Here is a 16,276-nt window from a genome sequence, read left to right on the forward strand (position 1 = left end):
GGGAAAGGAAGGGAAGGGGAATGAGGGGAGGGGAGGGGGAGGGGGGAGGGGAGAGGGGAGGTAAGAGAAAAGTCAGAATCAACCTACCACGCACCAAATCTTCAATAACTTGGGTTAAAATAGATATAATAGTAGTGTTTCCAATTCGTGCCAGAGCTATAGATGCTGCAGAAAGAATTAAATCTCCAGCGAGAACAGCCTAAAAAACAAACCTTTTCAGATAAAAAGATCAGCAGAGTAGACGTACAATGAAGCTGATTTGCCAGAACATAAATACAGAATGGCCAGAGGCGTATTCATGGATGTGTTTCCCCCTTCCCCTTCCTCAGGGGAATGACAGAAATCAGGCAGACATGGGTTGCTGCCTGACTGCATAGACCAGCTGTCTGGCCCCGTGTGTCAGGCAGGCAGCTCACTGTTGCTCATCACTCGACACCGCCAATATGTGGCAACCTTCGGTTTAGTTGCACTGGACCACTCACCTTCCCTCAAACCTTATCCCTGTGCCTTTCCACTTACTGCTCCTGCTGCTTGCAAAATGCTTCTCAGGCCAGGGCAGAGCTAGTGGCAGAAAGCGTACATGTACTGAGGATTTCATTCTCAACACCAGAACACGTCCTCCTCTGCACTTGAGAAATTCAGTTTACACAATGAGCTCAGATACTGCCTGCAGGAAGCCTCCCCACATCCAACAGCCTGACCAGAGGCATTCTTCTGAGTGGGCACACTACATGCACACTACCACTGTCACATTTTGTGATCCTATCAGTGATTTGACAGCATTCTCCTCGAGGGCAAGAACTAGGATCAATCCCAGTTACTACCTAGCACACTCCAGTTCACAGTGTAACACATTTTTTTTTCAATGAAAATTAAACTAAGGAAATTTTGCTCTACTCTTTGTGCTGCCTTAGCCCTTTATGGGCAGTGCTGGGGATCCAACAAGGGCTTCCACCCATCATCCAAGTACTCTACCACTGAGCTACCGACCCAGCACAACAAAATATTTTTCTCACACTTATTAGATTGAGAGATGTCCCAAATGTATTAGCAAATAATTGTAAATTAGACATCTTTGAATTATGTACTGTAATCAAATACCATATGTATGCATCCTTATTAATTTGCATATTTAAAAATAAATGGTCGTTTATAGAAATTCTCATTAACATACCATTTTAGGTATTTATCATCTGTTCTCTGTGGAGTTTCTAAAATAATGACGTTCAGTTTATATTTATCAATTAGTGATTTTCTATAAAATACACATATTAGTTTCATATAAATATTCACTGATGAAACCATTTTATACCTACAATATTTATGTACACATTTATATCCATCCATTTCCTGCTTGTATCACTGGCAGCTCAAAGCCTGAGGTTCCTGGGCCTTCACAGCTCTTCTCCTGCCCTAGGAATCCTTGAGGCCAAAAGCTTTTCATGTAGGAAACAAGACTAGAGAGCTGGGTGTGAAGGGTCAGGCCAGAAGTGGCTGGGAAGCCCAGGCTGTAGGGACAACAGCTCCTGGAACAGCATCGGGGCATGGCTGTGCACAGCAGTGCCCTAGTAGCTGTGCCGCAGAGGCAGGGAAAGGGCGGGAGCTGGCATTCACTCGTGCTGAGCAGACCACTTGGAGCTGGAGACTGGCAATGCGGGTCAAACCTCCTTTCACCTGTCATCAGGCAGCCCCAGGAGCAGAGGAAGCCACATAAAAGGTTGTGGTTACAACCATATTTTTTTTTCTCTAATCTTGTTTCTCAAATCCAAGGACTCAGATTAAAGCTTCAGCCCTGGTCCTGGCACAGGTGATGGCAACAATGAGTCCTAATGCTGCCCATGTCTGCTCCAAAATGAAGTACCATCCCTTTTGCTAGCATTCTGATATGTAGCCTTTTGTCAAGTGGACATAAAATTTTTTAGTTAAATTTTGAAATAAGAGATAGACATGAAAATGGAGGATTCCATTTCACAACAAAGCCACTGATGACAAAAGTAGCACGTAAAGATAAAGGCAACCAGGAGAGAAGCAGTCATGGCTTGTGTCTAGATGTCGCTCAGTCTCATGCAGTCACAGAGAGGCAGGGCATTTTGCAGGTGGTGAGACGCAGAGTGCATGCTGCTGGGACTGATTCACAGACCCTGGCTTGTGGCTTGCTGCTCCTGCCTCTTGCTGGGAGGTGTGTCTGCCTTGCCACTTTGCCATGGAGCCAGCTGACTGTGGACTGAAAACCTTCACAAACGAAGCCAAAATAAACCTTTTTTCTAACTTTAGGTGTGGGGCCCAGGGATGTAGCTCAGCGGAACAGTGCCTGCTTGGCAATTGCAAGGTCCTAAGTATGATTCCTAGTACAAAAAACAAAAACAAACAACTTCAGGTGTTGGGTATTTTGTCTCAGCAATGAGAAAAGTAACTAAGATGCAGGTACTATAAACAGAGAAGGTAAGAGGCTGAGCTGTATTTGCATAAACTTTGTTGAGTCTTCACTTGAGCAAATAAAAGCAGGTGTAGGGCTGGAAACTAACTCTGGTCCATTTGTGCCACTGTATTTCCATTCTTCTTTTTTTAATTAAAAATATTTATTTATTTATTTATTTGGTACAGGGTCTCACTATGCAGCTCGAACTCCTAGTGATCCTCCTGTCTCAGCCTCCCTCGTGCTGGGATTACAGGCCTGTACCACCATGCCCGGTTTCTGGGCAGGCACTGCCTACATGGGGTTTTGGGCCGGCACAGCATGAGGCACTGGGGGTCAAGCCCAGGTCCTTGTGCTTGCCAGACAAGCACTTAGACTGCCAAGCTATCTCCCCAGCTTTATTCCCATTCTTTAACCCATGATTTATACTTCCTCAAACCAGTCTCTATTTTGCATACTTCCTTCCAGGAATTCTAAAATAAGAAACTTCATCATTCTTCTACTTAAAAAGGTAAAATTTTCATAGTAAGATGGTATCTCTCTGAGATTATTCTTTTCTGTTCATGTTATTTGGCTAAACATTCTTTTACCAGGCAGGCAATCAGTAAATATTTAAGGAATTAAATTCAATCCGGACAATCTGAGCTCAAAAGTAAAATGTGTTAATTACTCAAAAGATACTCTTTCTGAATGCCCATGAAATTCCTTTGTTTATAACCAAAAAAATTCTACACAAAATGGTGAATAATCAGAAATACTAAGTTTATTGGTTTTTTTCTATTGTAATTTATTTTGTCTATCAGATGCTATATACAGAGGCAACATGAACAGTATTTTGAAATTTAGAAAACCATAGTTGAACAAGTACATTTTACTTTTCTTTTCTTTCTTTTTTTTTTTTTTGCAGTACCAGGGCTTGAACTCAGGACTTCACGCTTGCCAGGCAAGCACTTATTCCACTGCACTCTCTCCCCAGCCCTACATTTTACTTTTTAATGAGACAAATCTGAGAAGCAAATACAATACACTAAGTCCCTGAATTGTGAACAGTGAAGCTGCAAACATTCACAGATAGGAACAGATCTTACACTCTGGACATTCACAGATGTGGAGGAATTGTGGCATCGGCTCACCTGTGTGTGCACTCTGTCACAGCTGTGCTTCTATGTGCTCACTGTACAGTGCGAGTGTACCGTGGTACATGCAGTGAGGATTGGATTTGTGTATGTTTTATGTTGTGTATTTGTTTCAAAGGTATGTAGACTAATTTTCAGATTCACCAAAGAATCTAGCTTATGAATATTCTCCCTGAATAGAACTCATTCTTAGTAAGTCAGGGATTTAAGAGGTGTCTGGTTGCTTTTTCTTATATGTGGGACAAAAGATGTCTGGTTACTTTTTCTCATTGTTGGGACAAAATACCTGACACCAAAAATTAAGGAAGGGAAGATTTATTTAGCTCATAGTTCGTGAAGGTTTCAGTCCATAATTGGCTGGCTCAAAGGCAGAGGAAAACAGCAGAGCAAAAAGGGAGGAGCAGTGGCAGAGAGCAAGCCTCTCCCCTTTCCTTATATTGCATTCAGGCTATCCGCACAAGCCGGGTGTAGCTCTCACACCCATAATAACCCCAGCATTGGATCATGAAGTAATAGCCAACTCTAGAAGGCCATCCCATAACTACATGAGTCTTGGGGGACATCTAGACACAAACCACAACAAAAAGTATGTGATTTGATATTTCAAACACCCCAAAGATGAAAAACAACTGTACCTTCTTTTCACCCCAGATCTTATTAACTGTGTGTTTTCCTCTTCGAGAACGTGCATCATCAATGACATCATCATGAACCAGCGTAGCAGTGTGGATCATTTCTGCAATTAAGGCTATGGAGCGCTGGCTGGCTTTCACATCTCTAGTTAACAGAAAGCAACGCTTTTAACAGAGACGTGGCCTACAACCTTCTCAGCAATCATCTTGTGAAAACTGGACACCCGATCTAGGATAAAGAATTTTATTTCTCTAAGAGAAACTGCATTAAAACTTTGGCTTTCCTACAGAGCCATTTCTATGGTGTAGAGAACATTTTAAAAATGCATAAGAGACCCTGCCAAATGTTTATGGACTCCACATTAAGAACTACAATTTGCAGTTAACTCTAAAAGCACAAGACTTCAGACATCTGGACATTGGGCTGAAAAATCATCTTCCTGGCTTATATAACTGGCCTTGGCTAGGCGTACAGGTTCATAATCAGGTTACAATGACATTTTAGAGTACTATGCTAGAAATACCTGAGAAATAGTTTAGAAAGATATGTCATGGCTGGGGATACAGCTCCGTGGTATATAGCACCTGCCTGGCAAGCACAAGGTTCTGAGTTTGATTCCCAGTACAAAAAAAAAAAAATCTGTCAGTATATTGAAAGTTTTCAATTCTGTCTTAAATGTGCAGTATGATATTAATATACAAGATAGGATGGTTTCTTTCAACTCATATTTAACCTTTGCATTAGAAATCTACATTTTTATCTCCCAAGTTTCACATAAATTACAGGATAAGCATTCTCAAGTTTCTCTTTCTTCTTCTTTTTTAAAAATCTTTTTATCTATTTACTTATTTGGTATAGGGGCTCACTATGCAATATGGGGTTGGCATGGCATGCTGCACTAGGAATCAAACCAGGGTCCTTGTGCTTGCCAGGCAGGTACTTAGACTGCTGAGCTATCTCCCCAGCCCCTTTTTCTTTTTTAAAAAGATGAAAACCTCACTACATTGCCCAGGCTAGCCATTACCTCCTGGGCCCCAGTACTCTTCCTACCTTAGTCTCCTACATAGCTGGGATTCCAAGGTTGCACTACCACACCTGGCTCTCGGTTTCTTTCTAATTAATCATTACCACTATCACTTGATGAGATATTTCAAAAGCTGAGCTTCAATAAAATCAAATCAGAAAAATAGCCAACTAAATTTTCTGAACCTAAGACATGTGCCTGACTTATCTACTAACCAAATGGTTCAGTTATTCCAATTGCTTGATTTTCAAATATCATCTGGTTAATCCTAAAAATGGAGATCTATTTACTTGACTTTTTCTTTAAAAATTGAATCTCATCATCTGCACAAAGGTGGTGCTCATTTTAACTCCTCAGATGCAGCAGAAAGTAAAAATGACGCCCAGCTACATCTAAGACACAGGAGCCTCTAACTGTGCCTCTCGCCACATCCTCTCAGGCCCTAGAACTAAATCCCGGAGCTTTTTCTGGAAATGAGTTATAAAGCACTGCTTATTATTTATAGTCCCCAAGTCACAATATAACAGTTCCTAATACTACGAGATTCTTGCAAGGAAGAAGAAATAGAGCAAAAGCAATGGAAGCCAGGGACGTATCATGCTAGAAGCACTTCAGAGGGGTGTGTGTGTAGGGGGAGCATTTAGCAAGTATGAAGCCCTGGCTTCAATTCCAAGCACCAAAACAAAACAAAACAAACAAACAACAACAACAACAACAACAACAAAAACTAAAAAAACTCCACTAACTAAGCACATTAGTGAGAGAATAAAGCAATGGCCTTCAGGTGTTTGGTGGGTCCTTCAGTGGAGCTTTCAGGCCTTATATATTAAATGAGCTTCCATATTTTTCAGGTAAATTTACTAGACCCTCTTTTTTTTGAGTTGAAAGTACAGGAAAATGCACAGCCTTTTGCATTTGACTCAAGCTATGACAACAGACAGATGTACAAGCTAGGGGACTGCAGCGAACTGGTAGCTTAGAGATTTTTAAAAAATGTTTATTCTTTTGATACAGGGTCTCTGTGCAGTTCAGACTTATAGTGATTTCTGGTCTCAGCCTTCCCAGGGCTGGGATTACAGCTGTGTGCCACCACATCTGCTTTCAGGGCTGGCACAGCATGCAGTACTCAAGATCAAACTCGGGATCTTGCGCTTGCCAGGCAGGCACTTATACTGCTGAGCTATCTCCCCACTGGTTTTGCTTTATAATTTGACCATATCTGAAATTTCACTATATATATAGCATGGCTAAATTACTGATTGATGAAATCAGGCTTCTTGCTTGGAAGGCTATCTGGCATTGTGACACAACATCCATACAGATTACACAACCGGATTTTACATGCTGTATGATTTTATCTGGTGCAATTCTATGGCTTTAATGTGTCTGCTTTCAAAAATATTGCCATTGCTTACCCTTTCTGCAGCATTACAGCTGGGAGATGACCAAAATTCAGATTACAGAAAAAGCTCACTGTCTTTAAGATGAATTTTTAAAGTGCCAAGTTGAGTCATGCCTTACAAAAGCTGGGCATTATTCCTACTTCCTGCTGTGAAATTGCTGCCACACTCTCCCAGCTCTCTGGAGAGGTGACAGTCAGGCTGCCTGAGAAAAAGAGGCTCTTAGTCTTAAAAGGTGGCCATAGCGGGGTGTGGAGACAGGAAGATTGCCAAGTTCAAGCCCAGGCTAGTCAACCTTCAGCTGAGCAAGACCTTGTCTCAAAAAAATAGGCTGGGGACATAGCTCAGAACAAAAGCCCTGGGTTCAATCCCCAGTCTTGTAAAGGAATAAAAATGTAAAAGTAAGGCTAAAAAATACAACAGATCAGTGCCACAAAGCTTGCAATATGGGAGCCCAGGAAAGTGGAGGTTTTGATGAGCAGATGCTTGAGCATTTCACTGGTGGGTTCTGGCTCAAGCTCAGTGAAAGAACATCTCCATGAGGCTGTGGATGTGGTCTCTGCACCTTCTTTCAGCCTCCATCGTGCTAGGAGGTGGTGGATTCTCTGTACGAAGAACTCAGCTACTACCCTTTCACTCCCTGTGCCTGATTTGAAAACAATGCCTCCCTGTCCCAGAGTCCCTGGGCTCTGGGGAGCAGTCCTCACGCAGACCTGAACAGACTGAAGACCTAGATGTCACCATGAGGCCCACATGCCATGTCCCGAAATTCAGAAGCTGTGCTAGTTTCTTCAGCAGTAAGGAAATAAACAATAGTATGAAGCCTACATCGTATACAATGCAACTCCACAGGCACCCATTTATCTACAGATAAACCTGAAAACTGCTCAGGATTCCTGCTTTTGGGGATCAGTTCTTTTCCCTTGATATGAAAACTGCTGCGGAATCCAAGTATTATGATTGAGCCTTTAAAGAGCTGCCCTGTCCACAAGAGAGAAAGGCTTTCCCCGGAGCCTGCTGCCAGTTTAGGTTTACCAAGGAGAACAGCACTGATCAAGAATAACGGTGCCAGAGTCTGTACTGTGTGCCCCCCTCACCACTGCACCCCATGCTGCTGTTGCACAAGTATCTGATAATCTTCCACACTGGAGTTTACTTGTAATTTGTTTTAGACCTCATATTATGTAGTAGTAGTATAAGAAAATGGTTTTTTAAAGTCGCAGAGAGGCCAGCCATGGTGGCACACAGCTATAGCCCCAGCTACTCAGGATAAAGAAGGAGCGTACATGTGAGATAAAAGAAAAAGGGTGAAAAGGCAGTCTGTGCAGTCCTGCTCTGGAATCTTTAGTTACTTACTGCCTGTTCAGTGTTCTAAGCCCTGCTTGGCAGGTGAAATGACCAGCTCTTCAGAAGCCATCGCCACCTCCTGCTTTAAGTGGCATAGAGGTTGCAGCCACACTTGGTGCACGAGGGACTGATTTAACAGTGTCCTTGGGAAGCAAGTGCTCTCAGCAAGTCAGGGCCTGCACCTAGAGACACTTGGCAATGTCCGGAGACATTTTCAGTTGCTATCAAATAGGGCTAGCTAGTGCGTAGAACCCAGAGGTGGTGTGACATATCCCACCATGCATAAGACAGTTCCCTACCATCCACACAGACTGATCTGCTCCAAAGCGTCAGGAGTGCTGAGGCTGAGGCTGCTCTAGACTGCAGGAGCTGGATTTCAAGTTGGCTCAGGGGGCCCATTGCTGTGCTCTGCCTTCCAGCCAGTGAGCATGGGCTGGATGACAGCTAAAGAGGAATGGCTAAGATTCCACAGCATGCGTGACATATGCTGCGAGCTTGCTGAAAAGCCTAGGTAGAGAAGGCGACCGGGAGCACAGAGTGGTGTGCTGAACACAGATGGGGCTGCAGGTCACCATGGCTGTGCGTAGAGGCACTGCTTGCTAAGACTTGTCCACACAGCACCATCCTAAAATTTACTGGTGACAAATCTTGGGCACTCTTTAAAAGCTCTACTGAGGAGGCTGGGGAGATAGCTCAGTGGCATAAGCACCTGCCTCACAAGTATAAGGTCCTGAGTTCCATCCCCAGTACCACACACACACACACACACACACACACACACTAAAAGTGCAGATAAAAGCTCTGAGAAAAGAAATACACAAACATTCAACAGTAAGGTAGGTGGATCAGTACATCACATTCCATTGGAACTTCATGATTACATGATGTAATTATGAAAATATTTTGGCAATGTGTAAGTTCTTTTAAAATAATGGTAAGTGAATAGAGTAAAATACAAAGGCATAGAACAGTCTACTGATCAGTCGAATCCAAGAATGGAGTAGAAGACACATGAGGTAGCAGTTGTGTGAAGTGACCGGGAGACCTTTCTCCTTTTAAGATTTTACTTACTGGTAAAAGTACAGCTGTTTTAACTTTTGTCCTTTTTTTTTTTTTTTTTGCAGTACCGGGGATTGAACTCAGGGCCTTGCGCTTGCCAGGCAAGCGCCTATTCTACTGAGCTATCTTCCTGGTCCCTGTTTTAACTTTTATAGATACTCAAACCACACTATTTGCAGGATCAAAATGTCTCCTCTGACTGGATTCCAAAGGTCACTGGAAGGAGGTAAACCGGAGTGCAGGTACTCACTGTCTCCAGGCACAGGTCAACTTTAGACCAATCCACCTTTGGACATGTGGATAATTATTAAAAGTATATCCATAACAACATTCTAATGAGAAAAAATACTTTGGCTTTAAAGTTGTTAATTTCTAAAATGTTTCCTTGTAGCTAAAGTCATTCATCAAAGGATGTTTAAAAAGCTTATAAAGGGCTGGCCAGATAGCTCAGTGGACTAAAGTGCCTGATTCGGCAGGTGCAGAGACTGGGGGTTTGATCCTCAGCATGCCATGTTGGCCCTGTCCCTGGGTCATGCTGAGACAATAATTGAGACTAGGTGTGGTGGCGTGCACCTGTAATCCCAGCGCTTGGGAGGCTGAAAACAGGAGGATCACTACAAGTCTGATCTGTGTATAGGCCCTGCACTAAATACATTTAAAAAAAAAAAAAAGCCTACAGATTAGAATGATAGTGAAGTCAGAAACTCACAGTCAGAATTTATGTATCACAAAGTGAATTCTTAGGTGCTACTTCTTAAGGGAGAAATAAAACAGTAATCTTGGAAAGGAAAACTTTCTCTTTTTTAATGTACTTACTACAGGGTCTACAGAGTCTCACTATGTAGATTGGATTTGTAGTGAATCTCCTGTTTTCTGCCTCCTAAGGGCTAGGATCCACATGCCCAGTCTCAATCGCCCTGTCAGTGTGCCCTGGAGGTGGGGCCAGCAAGCAAGCCAGGGATCGAATCTTGGCCGTTGCACTCTGCCTAAGCAGACGCTTTAAACTGCTGAGCTATCTGACCAGCCCTTTGGAAAGGAAAACTTTCTAAACAGAGAAAGCCAACAGAGCTGGACACACACCTGTAATCTTCTCTACTTGGGAGGATAAGGCAAGAGGAGACTGAAGAGTTCAAGGGTAGGTTGGGCAACTTCATGAAACCTTGTCTCAAAATAAAATTTAAAAAGGGCTAGAGCTACAGCTCTGCCAGCCACATGCAAAGGTTCAAGATCTGCAGTACCACCCGACGGACAGAGGCGCACGTGTGTGAAAGGTAGTCACTCACCGGGAGTTACTGTGATGAACGTTACAGGCTCGGGCCATTAGCACCACAATAACTGGTCGTAAGGCTTTGCCTTTTCCATCAAAGTAGTACTCAGACATTTCCTTCAGTTCTGTTGTAGATATGAACAATTCCTAAAACAAAGTTCAGTGAGACCATTCTAAGTACACGTCAACAGGATCTGTTTTGTAAAAATCTGGTTTTATTTCAATGTATCCAGTTCAATTAAGAAACCACATGCTGGAGCTGGGGAAATGGCTCAGTGGTCTAAGTGCATGTCTGGCAAGCACAAAGACCCAAGTTTGTTCCCTAGTACCATATGCAATGCTGGCCCTGAAACCATGTCTAGTGGTATATGCCTGTAATCCCAGCACTGGGCAGGCCAAGAAAGGAGGATCATTACTAGCCTGAACTTTGTAGTGAGACCCTGTAACAAATAAATAAATAAATAAATAAATAAATAAAGACAAATAAAACAATGCTAAATTGGATGACGCTCCAGTATGGTCTGGCCACAAAGCTGGCTGCCCTGTAGGCTACACAAACAGTGTCTGCTCCCTTTTCCCCAAGGTCCCCAGTGCTAGAAAAGGTACTGCTATTGGGCCCAGAGACAGCAGCAGGTGGCCAATGACTCCGACAGACAGCAGGAGGCTGGAGAAAGCACTATGTGGCCCAGACCTATGTAGCCCCCCCTGGGGCTAGTGACAGCTCAACCAAGAAGAGAACACAGGCTCGGGGCAGCTTGGAAGCTGGAAGCGAGAGAACGACAGGAACTGTGGGAGTGCATGAAGCAGGCAGGGTTATCCTGCATCCTCCAGCAGAGCTGTGCATCTCTGGTCAGTGGAGAACAAGCAGGCCTCCAAAGTCTGGCTTGGCCTTTTTTAGCAATGTACACTCTGAAGGTTCAAAGAGGACTTAGCGTAAAACTCAGTTTGTCTAAGTGCAGGGAGCTTACCATCACTGAATCCGGGAGACAAACATTATAAAAATTTAAACTATTCAATGTATAATGTAATAGTGTCCTGTATTACCAACGCAGTAACAACGATGAATATATTAAAAGCTCAGAGAAAGAAAAGATCAGTGTAGTCTAGAACACCTGATTCGTGAATAAGCTCTGACAGGATTAGGAGCAGCAGGGCTCTGCTTTATGAAGAGGAAAGGGTCTTCCATGGGTGTGTGTTAGTCCTGCCTGCCTCTCAAGGATATGCTGGAAACATTCTTCCCCAGAAACAGCTAGGGAACAAGGAATGAACCCCCAGAGAGGTTCAGGGCTACAGGATATAGGAGAGCCCATTACGAATTCCCTGGATTGGTGACTCAGTGCCAAGCACTGTGATAAAAGCAGTGGTCATAACGATGAGAAAAACCATCTTTGCTACAAGGAGCCCAGGGTCCAGGAGCCCAGGAAGAGGAAGTAAACCAGTAACTGCAATTCACACAACACTGGATAACCGATCCTCTCACCAAAGTGAGCAGGTGACCCCAGGAGCAAAAAGGCGAGGGCCTGACCTGGAACGGTGGGAACTGAAGGCAAGACATGAAACAGAAGAACATGGCAGACAGAAGGACAACCGAGGGCCTGTCCTGTGTGGCACCTTTAATGCTCCAGGACACACATTTTTTACAGAAGTTTCAGATGTAAGTCAGACAGTCATGGACACTTTAGAGCTGTGTGGAAGCACTTGTCTGCACAGGGCAGAACAGACAATTCAACCTGGAGCAGAGGTCTATTGTTTGGAAGTTCTAGGTATGGAAACAGATATACAGAGGACATGGAGAGAGGAAGGGGCCCACAGAATCCCAGGCAATGGCAAAATTAAAGGGAGCAGGTAGGGAGGAGGAGATAAAGAGCAAATCATGAATAAACTGAGGAAGAGTTGAAGGATTAAATAAACAAGAAAGCAGAGAAGCCAAGGAAACAGGAGGGTTTTTTTGTTGTTGTTTCTATGGGTAAGAGAGGAATGTCAATGGTGTCCACTATTCAAAAAAGGTCAAAGAAAATGTGAACCAAAAACTGCATTCAGTAACTGGAAGCTCACAGTACAATGGGCAGAAGCAGTTTCAGAGGCAGGAAAAGAAGCCATCCAACAATGGTGGAATTAATATCAAGGGCGAGAGCAAGAGAGAGGCCAGAGGAGTGCTGGGGCTGGTGTAGGCCTTCAAAACATATAGCTGACCCAGGTGTGGTGGTGCATAGCTGTAATCCCAGGCTCTTGGAAGCTGATGCACTGGATTTCAAGTTTGAGGTCAGCATGAGCAAGGTAGCAAGATCCTATCTCAAAAATAAAAAAGGGTTAGGGGTACAGCTCAGTGCTAAGGAGCCAAGCTCTACCCTCAATACCAGGAAAAGGAGGAACAAAAGGAAGGAAGGAGGGAGGGAGGGAGGGAGGGAAGGAAGGAAGGAAACAAGCAAGCAAGCAAGCAAGCAAGCAAGCAAGCAAGCTCATGTGGACTGAAGTACCATATGGGTTAAGTCTGCAGATGAATGAGAGGAACAGGTGGTTCCTGGTAGTGCCTGAGGAACTGAACTGTGGAGGCAGCACGGGGGATGGGACTTTACAGAGGCAGGGGGACCACCTCAGGAAGGAGGGGACCAGCAGCAGAGAAAGGGCCACAGAGCAGGTGCTGAGGGAGCTCTCCCTCTGTGGCCTCTGGTCATTACAGGAGGGCAGGTGAGCTGTGGCCAGGGCTCAGCAGTAGAGTGCTCACCTCGTATGTGTGAAGTCGACTCCCAGCCCCAGCACTGCCAAGCGGCTGTGAAAGCTTGTGGGCTGGGGGCTGGGGAAGAAGTGGAGAACCTTTGATGAGGTGGGAAGCATGTGAACATTTCTGGCCAAGGTTGTATTTATATTTATTTTTAATGTTCTGCTGTGTAACCTGCCTCGGTGCCAGAAGCCTATGGACAGAGACCAGGCAATGGTTCAGGGTCACAGTTTGCTCTGGCATAAGACACTATGAGAGGCCTACAGGGACAGGCCTGCCATAAATCCAAACCCATGCATTGGACAGCATCTTAGAATACACATGAGATTTCGAATCACTAGAGGCAAATAAGACAGTCATTTTGGGGTCTAGCAGTGACAGGGAGAATTAGATAGTGGCAGAAGTCACAGGAAGGTGCTGGATGTGAAGGGGAATAAGATAACTTACAGAACAGGTTCCTACCACTGCACCGTTTCCCAATTTTGCAATCACCTTGCTCTACATAGTAATGTGTTGTGACCTCCACACTGCCGAGCTCCAGCTGTGCATGCTGTTGCTTAAAAACATTCAAAACCCGATGCACACAAAATGAACTGTATGAGGGACTGTACTATCTGAAAACCTGCACTGCTGTTTTCCTAATTCTAAAACATACATTTCATGAACTCACATATTATACCACAGCAGGACCAAACAGACTTACTTACCTTTTTAATGTCTTCATATAGACCTTTCAAGTCTCTCCAACCAAGTTTAAAAGGATCAGTATATTTCTCACCACTTTGTATTTTACTACAACAGCACACTCCTGGGGTTGTGTGATGAAATCTGAGATATTGAAAAAAACAATTGAGAAAGTAACAAAATAAACCAAAAAAAGAAAAGAAAAATATGGCAACAGCTTTTGTAAATGAGTAGGGGAAAGGGGGTTGAAGAGAGGGGAGGGGGATGGGAAAAAAGTAGCAAGATATATCATGTATAGGTACAAATTCTCTATGATGAATGTGATGATGTATACCTAAAATGTACTAATAAAATCTGATTTAAAAAAGTAAAAATTGAGTCCAATCCTTGGTACCCCCACCAAAGGAAAACCTAACTGAAAAATCAAAGAAAAAGAAAAATGCACATGACCCCACTTTTAAAGAAGTACACACACACACACACACACACACACACACACAAACACACACACAAAGAAAGAAAAAAAACAGGTAGTGGAGTTGGACGAGGGAAAATTAAGCCCTAACACTTGCTGGAAATTAAACATGAATCAGAAAAAGTGTTTTACAATTTAGAAATGCAAAGACTTTTGTTCCTGCTAAATGATACGTTAACAGTTAACAGAAGATTTTTGTAAATATGCCCTTGAGTGTAGACTAAACTACGTTCATTATGATCTGAGTTTCAACTCAAATTCAAAAGCACTTACTTATTAACCATGTTGAATTTCTTGGCTTAGCTCATCACAATTAAGAACAGAAATTTTCTAGCAACATGATTAATACTGTCAACGGTTTCAATACATTGTAAACTTACCGTGATAGACCATATATATTTCGAAAGGCAAATGTTATGCTCTTCACAAGATTAAAATAGGACATCTATAAAATGAAAATATCAACAAACTTGTGAGAATATTGCTGAAAAAATTGTTCATAACATCAGATAACAAAGCCCCTATAATTCATAATAAACATGATCTTTTTGTCCCCTATTTAGAACTAGGATGCAAACTTTAGAAATATGGTAATTTTAAAGTTTTCTTTCCTTACTATAAAAGCAGTATTTTTCATTATGGAAAACATAAATTAAAAATCTATAGACCATCCCTTCCCCAACAAAAGCCACTTCCATATTCATATCTACCTTTGCAGTCCTGAAAAGTAGTTTAAAAGGATGTCCTCCCACTTAACTAGGATATGTCAGAGAACGGTAAAGGCTGGGGTATCCATGCTCTTACCAAATCTTTATAAACAACCATGGTCCCAGCTGAGTGTGGTGGCACAAACCTGTAATCGGAGGCTGAGGCAGAAGACTGGCAAGCTGAAGCCCAACCTAGGCAATATGGCAATTTAGCAAGAACTGGTCTCAACAAAAAATGAAAAGGGCAGGGCTGTGCAGGGAGGCAGGACTGGATGGGGTAAAAGCAGTGGTAAGATTTCAATGTTTAGCAAGAAATTTACATTTATACAAACAAGGCCTACTTCAAGTTTTTTATTATTAAACATATTTGGAAACAGTGCTTCTGGATAAGTAATATTTAAAAAAAAAAAAAAAAAACACAAACACAAACCCAGGGGCACATTTTGGTAATATTAACTTGAGCAGAGATTAAAGATCAAAAGTGACCACACATTAAAAATTCATTTGGTAACAAATTTAAATCCCAACTTTTTTTTTTGAACTGGAGATGGAACTGGTGGCTTTCCCATTGGGCTACACCTCTAGCTATTTTTTATTTTGACAGAGGATCTTTCAAATTCTTCAGGGGGGGACTTCAACTCCCAATCCTCCTACCTCAACTACCCAGAGCGCTGGGATTACAGGCATGTGCTGCCACATCCACCTTTAATTCCAACAATTATTGGGGGCCACTACTGTGGGCAAGAATTTGTGGCAAGCCTTGGGGACCTGAAGATACAGACTGACTGACAGTCTTGAAGAATTCAAGAAATAAAGGCATTTAAAAATTACTAATCCAATGTTAGTAAGAAAGCATTTTGATAAAAAGGCCGAGCATAACACTAAGTTTACCTGCCTTATTAGTTAGCCTGATATTTTAAAATCATTTCACTTGAACCTTACAATTTCTGTGTACCTGCCCAGAAGACTGAACCCAGACAGCAACATCCCCAGCCCCCCACCCACTTTTTCCCAGTATTGGAGACTGAATGCAGAGTCTCTGTATTGAGCTACAGCCCCAGACCTTTATTTTGAGAAAAAGTCTTGCTAAATTGCTCAGGGTGGGCTCAAACCTATGATCCATCCTCCCGCCTCATCCTCCCAGAATACTGTGATTATAGATGTGCACTACACCACCATGCCTGGATCCTTATTCTATTTTGAGACAGGGTCCTCTAAATTGCTCAGGCTGGCTTCACTTGGTTCCTCCCGCCTCAGTTTCCCTGGCAGCTGGGATTCTCGGATTTCCTTACCATACCTGGCACAGCTAGTTGTTTTTAAACAGTTGGGGAACTTGAAATACAGAAAAGCCAAGATATGCAGTATGTTTACCATATATTATAAACCACCTACAAAACTGTCTAAGCTAA

The 16,276-nt window shown here is 42.9% G+C and overlaps 1 protein-coding gene and 1 non-coding gene across 3 annotated transcripts in view; both read right to left on the reverse strand.

Annotated features, from left to right (window-relative positions):
* Pdss1 (decaprenyl diphosphate synthase subunit 1) overlaps nucleotides 1-16,276 on the reverse strand; it is a 40,751-nt gene that overhangs the window by 21,263 nt on the left and 3,212 nt on the right. Inside the window, exons 1-6 of one of the 2 annotated variants that reach the window (XM_023701972.1) lie at nucleotides 15,014-15,151; nucleotides 14,541-14,605; nucleotides 13,709-13,829; nucleotides 10,299-10,429; nucleotides 4,188-4,329; nucleotides 88-199 (exon numbers count right to left, since the gene is read on the reverse strand). In XM_023701972.1, coding sequence (XP_023557740.1) covers nucleotides 88-199; nucleotides 4,188-4,329; nucleotides 10,299-10,429; nucleotides 13,709-13,829; nucleotides 14,541-14,605 — 571 coding nt within the window. In that variant the 5' untranslated portion in view covers nucleotides 15,014-15,151. Of the gene's footprint in view, nucleotides 1-87; nucleotides 200-4,187; nucleotides 4,330-10,298; nucleotides 10,430-13,708; nucleotides 13,830-14,540; nucleotides 14,606-15,013; nucleotides 15,152-16,276 lie in introns of those variants that run through there. The other variant, XM_023701971.1, reaches the window with a different exon arrangement.
* LOC111812834 lies at nucleotides 13,165-13,298 on the reverse strand. Its single transcript, XR_002818224.1, has one exon. It is a non-coding gene; the product is annotated as a small nucleolar RNA SNORA42/SNORA80 family (small nucleolar RNA).

Source organism: Octodon degus, unplaced genomic scaffold (genome assembly GCF_000260255.1).
Source record: "Octodon degus isolate 3935 unplaced genomic scaffold, OctDeg1.0 scaffold00145, whole genome shotgun sequence".
Classification (NCBI taxonomy): Eukaryota; Metazoa; Chordata; class Mammalia; order Rodentia; family Octodontidae; genus Octodon; species Octodon degus.